The sequence below is a fragment of the Paralichthys olivaceus genome, chromosome 3 (genome assembly GCF_024713975.1).
Source record: "Paralichthys olivaceus isolate ysfri-2021 chromosome 3, ASM2471397v2, whole genome shotgun sequence".
NCBI lineage: Eukaryota > Metazoa > Chordata > Actinopteri > Pleuronectiformes > Paralichthyidae > Paralichthys > Paralichthys olivaceus.
The window spans coordinates 16,544,969-16,555,000 of record NC_091095.1 but is presented as its reverse complement, the minus strand read 5'-3'; the positions used below and the strand labels follow the sequence as shown (position 1 = coordinate 16,555,000).

Sequence of the window (10,032 nt, the reverse complement as noted above, 5' to 3'; positions counted from 1 at the left end):
AGTACAGATGACTTAAATGAGTAGACTTTGGAGTTTCTAATGCTGGCAGCCATGATGAGATCTTACATTTCTTACTGTTAAAAATAAACTGACTTTGTTAATTTAGCACTCACAACCACACAAGTGTTTCCAATCATTCTGGACTGATTGAATCTGTTGTAAGATGTAAGTTCAGATATTATAAAGAGTCACAGTAAGACATCACAATACCAAGACCATGAAACTAGCTTAAAGGTTTGTAGGGATTAGTGGCATCTAGTGGTGAGGGTGCAGATTGCCTCACATTCTGCTTCAAGGTCAAATAAAAGTGCAAAAGTCTTTGTTTATTCTGGGCGACTGTAGAGACATGGAAGTGCATCATAGGGGACTTTGGAGGAAGAGCTGTTCCCAATAAAGGGCTGATTCTTAGCTAATGAAAACACAATGATTTTTAGTTTGAGGTGATTATACAATAATGAAAACATAATGAGGACAATCATATTACATTTCTGCCGGTTGCTCTCCTTCATCCTACACAGTTGACCTTTAAATAAATGGGATGCAGAAATTTTAAATGTTACCAATTATCCCTTTGCTTTTTTCTGATCTGCTGAGAAATGTCTGTAAATAAAAATTAACAGGTGTGTGAGGGAAATGTCAACCAAGCTCGAGCTTAAGTTTAAATGTATGTCTAATGTAAAATACAATGCAGAAGCAGTATATAAACGTATAATTGTAATATAGTAAACTGTATCTACAGCTAAAATATAGCTGTGAACAGATTTTACTGTATGAATTTATTAAAACTGTTATTTTTCACCAGAAATTTTTTTTCCGTAAACAACAAATGTGTTTTTTTATCTTGTCAACAGTTTTATTTATACATTGCCTCCACTCATGGCTGTTTACAGTAGGAGATTCAGTTGATAAAAAGTAGATTCATAAAGATTTTGTTTGATTTTCTTTTCTGTATAACGTTGCATTTGTCGTTGCTATTGTAGTTTTTTATTTTTTTGTTTTGTTTTGTTCTTTTTAAGTTATATTACCCAATCCATGCCTATCTGGACACATTGGTGCTAATTGTTGTACTCATGTCTACCACATTTTTTTGTAATGACCATTCAGTATTGCACCTTGGATATATTGAAATTCCTTCAATAAACTGATTTTGATTAAAAAGTAGATTCATAAACATGTGTCTGCCTAAAACTAAACTAAGTAACTGTAAACGATGTGTTTATATACTGCATCTGAGAAAGTATGTAGTTGTGTATTTTTAAACTGTGGTATGACAACTTAAGCTGTTGTGCTGGCAGCTAATAGCCTCTAATGTTAATAAATCCACAAATCCAGCTGTTTGCTTTTTACGTGGTAGTGTCAAAAATCAAGCTAAACGTTAAAGAGTCTATGTGCAGTATATGTGAACAGGTGGCTGCTCTGAAGGCCTTCCCATCGTCACTTGAGGAATAAGTCCCTTGTGCCTTTTTCTTGAAAACACGGGTGACCGACACCACAGTGAGTTCACTGATGGTCACACTGTGGACCATGCAAGTACTGTGACAACTGTGAGGGTCCACTCACTTCACTGCCCCAAACACAAAGTGAAATGTTTTTTTGACCAGATCCTTTCAGAGCAGCAGTATATTGTCAAATCAACAATTTCTGTTTTGCACATTTCTGCTGTGAATAAAAAATATCTGAATACAAACTGTTAACAGAACAGATTCGGCAACAATCTCGTCTCTCCTCAGGAAACTGAGCAGGTGAAGTGATAATTTGGATTAAAACGTGCTGGTGAATTGAAATCTAGACCCGAGGAGCATGTACGCAGACATGACCTCTGTTGCGGCTGAAGATAACACGAGGTGGAACGTCTCAGTGTTTTTATTCCACTGCTGTAGCTACTGTCAGTACAGTTTTGATGTGCTGATACTGGGATTTTATTTCAAGCTACAAGATTGAAACTCTTTGCCTTTGACACTTTTCCTCACTCAAAGTTTATGTCTATATTTAGACTGTTGAACTATCTGTCGCAGTGAATCAATATGGGTACTCATATTTCCATTTTAATACTAAAATATATATGTGTAAGTTCACAACTTTTCCACCTCATTCTATAGTCATATATTAATTTGTAAAATGAGTAATTATTCATATAAATCACAAGGATTAAGTCAATAAACAATGATTCCTATTATGTATAGGTCTGTATTCCTAATTTCTATTTATTCTTATATGACGTTCATCTTGTTGCAAATTCCAGAACATACAGATGGATCACGAATCACTTTCCAAAAACTAAGTTCTGAATGACACAGCCAGCGTCCAAACGATCTTCCAAACCTCTACTAGAGGGCAATAATGAGGTCAACGATGAAATCAGTTTACAAACACACTTGACAGAAAAAAACTTTTAGATTTAGAACACCAGTTATCTCGATAATAAAATAAATGTTTCCTTCTCCTGATTCTTACAGCAATAATCATGACTCTGAACACTGAGTAAACAGCGGTTTGGTGTCACCCACACATTTGACACTTGACCTGTCAAACTAACACATTGAGACAAACAAGACGAGACAGGAAACATCCAGAAGGTGCAAATGAATTGAACTAATATGGCAATAAGAGAGAGCGAGAAACCACATTTAAATTCATGAGGGATTTATATTCAATATGTAAACTTGTATCCAACCAAACATGACAGAGATAATAGTCTTCAAGATTTGGTTAATTAAATCCTGATTATTCTGACCTTGCATGTAAAAACGAGTCTCACACTGGCCTTTGGGTTTGGAAAAATGCAGAAAATGAATTAGAATGACACTCTGTAAAGCTTATACCTCCGCCATTATGACATTTAAATTCACCAAATTTATATTTATATTTGGATCTGCAACAAATTTCACACACTCATAAATATCAATCCCCTAAAAGTGTGTGATTTTTGATTAAGATCCATGAATTGTTCACTGAGAAATAAATGAAAATGTGTAAAAATAATAAATAAAATTGTCCTTTTGTCAGGATCAGCCCCAAAGCTAATGGATTTGTCCCTGGCCTGTGTCTCATTCTTCCATCAAGCTTCGTGAAAATCTGTTTTGTTTGAGTTTGTGTAAGCTTGCTTACAATCATACAAAAACATATGGCCAGAAACTACTGCATGATTGTGATAAGGTTTACAATCTGATATCCTGACCTGAAACAACACATGCTCTGCACTCTCTCTGTCTCTCTGTCAGTCAGACCTCTCTGCTCAGAATAGCATCCTAAATGTGTGAACAGATTTGCTTACCAGCATCGGCAGGGGCTGACTTTGTACGCGTTGATGACCCCAGCACGATTTATTGGTCATCTCAGCTGCGAGTCGGAGGTGTTGCTGACCTGCGGACAGACAAGGACAAACTCAATCACAGAGAGCGACAAATCCTTTAAATCCTGCTGGATTGATCACGGAGCACGGCGGGATGTAAAATACACTCATCCAGGTGGGGAGCTGAGGTGACGCTGGAGCTCAGAGAGGAACTATGAAGATAAGCTCTGATACTTCATGACATCATCCAAAACAATCTGAGGCAGATAAAACCAAGACAAACTAAATGAAAAACGTTTCTGTTACGTCCCTAAAGCTTGAATGTATGTTCAGAGACAGCGCCCCGAGGAAGCAGCTGCTCATCCACAGACAGTTGGTCCTCTACTCACTCAAGAGGGCTGAGATCAACATTGATTACACAATCTATCTTCCTTTTAGTTTCTCTTTCATCTGAAAGTTTTTGAGGAACCCTCGCCGTCTGAAGGCTGCATCTGTCTGCTAAATTTTTCATGCCTCTTTTTCTGCTTTACTTCTCTGAAGATGATAGATGCTCTTGAAATCTGTGGGGACAGCTGGTCTTTAGGCTGGGGGTAAAAGTGAAACTGCAGCTGCATGGCTCTGTGCTGAGAGGCTGCAGCAGAGGGGGTGCAGAAGGTAACAGCAGAGAGGTGAGAGGAGGCAGGGGAGTGAGTTGGAGCACTTTTGTCGGCTGACATTAGAGAGTCACATTGTAATGTGGCAGATAATAGCCTGCAGGTCGGACTGTGGTGCCTGGGGAGCAGCCGGCACCTGCTGCCATTCATTCAAGGTGACAATAAAACGATGTCACCCAGTCCTAGTTGTGGCTCTGCAGACAGTTGAGCCTCTGGCTGGAAGTGTGTGTGTGTGTCAGAGAGGTTTTGTAACAATCTGTTCTGCATCAGCACTCTACTTGCTCTTGTGAATCTAGAAAGGCATATACCTCCACCAAGGCCTAACAGTCCCCTTATGAAACCACATTTAAATTCACTACATTCAGATCTACACCAAATTGCACATACAAATAAATATCAGTGCCGTCACTGTTTTTATCATATATATTTGAATTCACTGTTATGCAGTGGTATGTATTTATGTGATTCTGTTTTCCTCATTGAAGTTTACTATATCAAACTGAATATTACACATTTAATATTTTTGTGATGTTATTTTCAAAAACTGTGAAATTTCTCGACTTTGTTGATTATCAATATGAAGATCCATGAATTTTTACATTCCTGGATCTGCACCAAAATTGAACAAGTTATTACCTGACCCATACGTAATCTGTGCTGTAGTTTTTGAGTAATCATGCCCAAACAAACAAATGGACAGGGGTTAAAAACATAACCTCCTTGGCGGAGGTAAAGAAAAAAGCTGTGAGATAATATAAAAGCACCTGTTGGCTGCAACACAACCACCCTGCATATTCACTGATCACTTCAACAAACCACTCTGCACGCAGCCCTCTACACTCACAGCATGAGGCAGGCTGCCTTTGTTCTACACCAAGCCTGGGAGTGTTCATGAAATTTATAACCCATTCCAGATGCTGCGTTTTCACCTTTCAGTTGAAAGTCAAAGACAGAGCTCCTGGTTTAAAAGCAGTCTCCAGCTGCTTCCGCACACCAGAGATAGAGGTCGATGCTCTCTACCGCTGCCTCCATTGAGCAATCTACCCTTCAAACCATCAGACAGCCATGAGAACCCCAGAGACCACCAGGTCCTGTTCTGTATCCAGCTCTCACTGCTGCTGCCCTTCCCACAAACACACACTCGCACAGAAAACACCAAGCGTTCAATTCATAGTGTGCTCCGCTGCTTCAGTGAGGTGTCAGCTGGATCTGCACCCAAACATTAGGAGGTGAAAAACATCTGAGAGGGGAAGAAAAAAGGAAGTCACAGAGTTCACTGTCAAATCCTCCTCCAGTGTTTTCAGGAATTAATTGAAGGCAGCAGGATGTTGGTGCAAAAAACTGAAACACTTCCCCGTTTACTGTAGAATGGATTTTAAACTAAACATTGACACTGGTTTATCTCTGCATCAAATATACAGAATGACCTAATGAACAGACTGTATAAAATAAAATGAAATAACACTCAAGGAAACAAAATTGTTATATAATACAATTAAAAAGAGCCAATTTCTCCAGGCTGAGTTCTCCTCATGACAAATAACCCAGAACAAAAAGTTGCCTTTAAACATCTTAACTAACATCCATTAACTGCTATCTTTATAACCTGATCACAAATCATGATGCTGATGAAGTGAAAGAGAGGAATGGGCTGCAGCGATGGAGAAAGACCAACGAGACTAGAGAGCAATAGACAAGTGGAACATTCACCATCAGGTTGCTCAAAGACTTACAGGAATGCAAAGACGAACCCTGCACCATCAGCAGAACACTGCAGCTAATGGCTCAACTGCGCCTCAAGATGTGAGGGTCACACAGCCAGGTCTGATCAGCCTGGGCTCAGCAGTTAATGAAATAATTAGGTACACAACTGATGACATGTCCCAAACATCTGCAGGTGGTTGGCAACTTGTCAAACTTATACAGAAAACCTTTAAACCTACAGCAGACATTAACCATCCTGTCTTGTTTTTAAAAAACACAATGTTACTGTAATAGTTGCTCCAGCCTCTCACACTGCACTCTGTTAATTGAATTGCAAACAGATACAAGAGAACACTGGCTCATCTTGGATCATTATCTGTTCACCACCAGGGACTGTGTTTTAAAAAAAAAAGAAAAAAAAAAATAGTATCTCATCTATGTGGGAGAGTGGGTGCTGGTTGTTAAACAGGGACGAGTGCAGGTTCACAAGAGGATGACAGCTCTTCAATATCCTGCCGCATACTTTCAAACAGCTCTGGCTCCAAATGAACAAAGAAACCACCATGAGTGCAGATGGACAGAGATGCAACTCCATGCAAATTTAAACACAAGCAGCACCATGCAGCCAAGTCCATCATTTGTCCACAAGTGATGTACATGTTTGTTCTATTTTTATATTAAAAACATTACAATTGTTGTGACATCATTTCAAAACAAGCTAATGACGAATAAGACTAAAATTTGTAGCATTTTGACGTGTTAGATATTCAGCTTTGCCAGTTCAGAGACTTATTGATTATAAGCAACTCTTCAAGCCAGTAACACACTTATCATTTTAAGTTGTAATAACATTATGGATTATTTAGGACACAAGCTTTAACTAGAGCTCCTACTTAATATTTTGTGCAAGTATTGACGTGCTCTCGCCAATTCAGCTTTTTTTTATTCATATAAGCAAATCTGCATCATTAAATCTTAGGCTGCTTAAGGGGCTTTGTCATACTTGCTCTAAAGCATCCATCTCCATTTTCTACTCTTGGAAGTAAATCAGTCAAAGTATAAAAGTAGTGATCACCAAATAAAGCCTGAACCCTGCTACTTTTTAAACACAAAGTTTAATTCAACAACCTGAACATACCAGCCACATTTAAAAACCTGAAGAGAAGCATCAACAGCTTAACACATTTCCCCTGCTGAACAAACATGTTACTGCCATCTAGTGGGAGAATACAGCAATGTCAAGGCAAAGGACAAAGTTTTATTGTTATTAATAAACATACAAAAACAATGACAGTCAATATGATGCATTAAACAGGAGGACAAGAAACTGGATCTGGAGTGGATGGATCAATACCCTGTAAACACAAAATCGTGTTAGTGCACAATCTGACCAGTGTCCAATTAAATATTTCAAACATAATCTTACCACGTTCACGTCTTCAATGACCACGCCTTTCCCCGAAACCTCAATGTCGCTTTCTGTATTGTTGTGCGAGCAGTACTCTTCGCTCTCCGTCTCGACAGTACTAGGCTGAGAATGTTTTAGAATCAATGCATGTTCTTTGAAGCCAAGACAATTCACTTTAGCCAACTTACAGTGCACAGTGGTCAGAACTTCATGTTTCAAACCTGGTCTTTACATTTAGGCGTTTAAGTAGAGTTTCAAACAAACCATTTATTAAGAATGTCTTGTAATAAACAGAACATCAAGGCTCTGTCTTTTACTTCAGGGTTTAAAGAATTCTTTGTGTTCTAACATTTCCCAATTTCAGTCCACAGCAGGTTGAGGACATCCATGTGTTAATGCAGGCGAATGTTAAAGGTCAAAGTTGGAATTATACTGGAAGCCACAATGCACATTTGCTCCATTTTATTCACCTCCTCACACACAAACTGGAAGGCAACATCAAGTGAAGGGTCCACAGTTAAACATTTGCTTGACTGTACTTAAAAAGTCAGAGAAGTTTTGGGCTATTGTACCAACCTCATAGTCTGGATCCTCCTCAGGGTCTTCATCATCAGCAAGCTCCTGAGTGAGTGCCTCCACCCAGGTCGGATGCTCTTCTTCCTCATCCTCATCCAACTCATCTTGCTTTCTCTTGCTGCCCTTTCCACAGGGTTTAGTAGGAGAGACTCTGATTTCTGTTGGGGAAAGAATTTGAAATGCTAGGCCCCACATGCCTGTGTATAGAAAAATCTTGCATGATAACAGGTTCAAGAGCAACTGAGACTTGAATGTAAAAAAAAAAAAAAAAAAAAAAAAAAAACAAGATTCTTCAACCTCACTTCTTGAAGTTCATAAGATTCCACAAAGTTATTTAAAAACACCATTAAGGAGTTATAGGAAGATATAAACAAATATTTTCCCACTTTCTTTAACAGTCTTGGTTTCCCACAGAATAATTCATGTATATTGATGGATAAGATGCATATTTAGGAAACCAATACAAGTGTGAAATTTAGTGCAGCTTGATAGAATTCAAGGAGACTGTTGGGCCTTGGCAGATCAATAATAGTCAATCAATCTTTGTCTCATAAAAATAAACCATATATTAAAATGTACTAATTCTGATCAGTCTTAGGAAAATAAGCAGCAAGAGACTAGAGTAATTCAAGACATTCACCTGACCAGTTTTGCAGTGTTCTTTAGACTTGTTGGATTTGATAGTGTAGGCTCATGAAGAGAAATCAAGCTTTTAACCTTTTACTCAAGAACCTTATGAGACAAATAAAGATTGAAGAAAATCTAATTGGGAGCCTTTTTAGATCTTACATAAGGATCAGACTACAAGAGGAAGACCATTTCTCAGAAGCTAAATCAAAGAAAAGTCTAAATCTCATTAATCTTCTGAGGATCTGTGGAGGAGAAACAGGCAAGACAAAGAGCATTAGAGTTATGTTCCTCTGAGGACTTCCATTCTAGTTGAGATGTTGCAATTAGGTTTTCTAGGCTGTGCAGGCTGGGATGTGTGTGACCTCATACATTTGTAATACCTTTACATTTTACTCATTGAGAGAGGAAAGGCTTTGAGTTTGATCTAATCATGGCACTGATTACATTTCAACAAAGCTTATATACCACATTTCAGCAGGGCTCAAGGCGAGAGGTGGCCATGAGTTACAGCACCCTGCCGTAGAGTCTGAGTTAAACATTACCTGGGGAGAGGGAGCGACCGATGCTGCTGGACACCGGGTAGCCCAGGGCGCCCTGCATCCAGCGGGGCAGGATGGACAGCAGCAGCCGTGTGACCCGGTGCAGGCGCTTCCGGCCGGCGAGGCTCTGGCGCGGAGGACTGAGGGCCGCGGAGCTGAGGGCGGCCGCTTCCTGTGGCTGCCGGAAGCCCAGGACCCACCAAACCCCGCGGTACGCACGCACCTGTAAACCAGAGCTGAAGTTAGGTATTGTTTAAATGTGACGAACTTACCAGTAAAACACGTTGACATTAGCTAGCGGGCGTACCACGATGCCAAAGGGCCAGAAGAGGCCGCGCAGCATGGAGCGGAGCGCACCGTCTCTGCGCACGACTCTGTCCTGCAGGTGAGGAGAGGACCCCGGTGAGGACACAGACACACTAACGCTCCATGATGACTTCAAACCTCAGACACATTGAACTGGTGTTTACCTCAGAGTCCTGCTCCTGCTCCACGGCGTCTCTGTGGACTTCGATCGTCATCCTGCTGCGGGTCTGAAGCCTGGTGGCGCTGCCGAGCTGCACCTAGGACAAGATGGAGGACTGCACTGAGAGTAGCCCAAGGGGGGGTGGGGGTCATGTACCCCGAGGTCACGGCTGGGGAGCCAATCGGTGTGAGCTCATACACCTGGTCCAATCAGCCACGACCAATGAGCGAGTCGCTTTAATTAACCGGGAACTGAGCGAGGGGGGGCGATGACGTGGACTCAGTGGTCCGTTGTTATAAAGGACATGTGATTTATTTATGTGTTTACAGTGTTGACACATTCAGGGATCTTAAATATTTCACATGATGAGGAAGAGCCTGTCCCGAGAGGCCTGAGTGGTTGTTCAGACCAGGCCATGTTCAAATGCAGTCTACCATGACAATAACCTTTAATTATAAAACACAATTCATGCATAAAAAACACAAACTGCTGAAAATGAAAGCAATAAAATAAGACTTTGTCAAAACAAAATCAGAAAGTAAAATTGAATATAAACAGCAAGTTAAGCTAAAGTTGGACAGGATAAAACAGCCATCACTAAAAGTTAGCAGTATGAGATAAAACGAAACAACAGTGAAGTAAAAGAAAAGGAACTGAAATAAAACTAGTTAACAGCCTGAAACTATTTATTGATGAGAAGCCATGTGTTTGGTTCCCTAAAATGAATTTCCCTGTTATAGGTGATCTTAAAATATCATCTGTCT

The 10,032-nt window shown here is 40.0% G+C and overlaps 1 protein-coding gene across 1 annotated transcript; it reads right to left on the bottom strand.

The window, feature by feature from the left end:
- Window positions 1-6,887: 6,887 nt before the first annotated feature.
- org (oogenesis-related gene) lies at window positions 6,888-9,431 on the bottom strand. Its single transcript, XM_020080544.2, has 6 exons — window positions 9,273-9,431; window positions 9,110-9,181; window positions 8,806-9,025; window positions 7,634-7,791; window positions 7,076-7,180; window positions 6,888-7,004 (listed from the first exon to the last, which is right to left on the bottom strand). Exons 1-6 carry the CDS (start codon window positions 9,321-9,323, stop codon window positions 6,957-6,959), a joined length of 654 nt encoding a protein of 217 aa, XP_019936103.1. The 5' UTR covers window positions 9,324-9,431; the 3' UTR covers window positions 6,888-6,956.
- Between the last annotated feature and the right edge of the window lie 601 nt (window positions 9,432-10,032).

Bases quoted from the DNA above. Each gene is read 5' to 3' on its own strand.
- org (XM_020080544.2), bottom strand. From the start codon at position 9,323: ATGACGATCGAAGTCCACAGAGACGCCGTGGAGCAGGAGCAGGACTCT. The intron at 9,026-9,109 runs GTACGCCCGCTA...TCTGGTTTACAG, and splicing joins TCTGGCCCTTTGGCATCGTG to GTGCGTGCGTACCGCGGGGT. The intron at 7,005-7,075 runs GTAAGATTATGT...TTGTGTTTACAG, and splicing joins TCATTGAAGACGTGAACGTG to GGTATTGATCCATCCACTCC.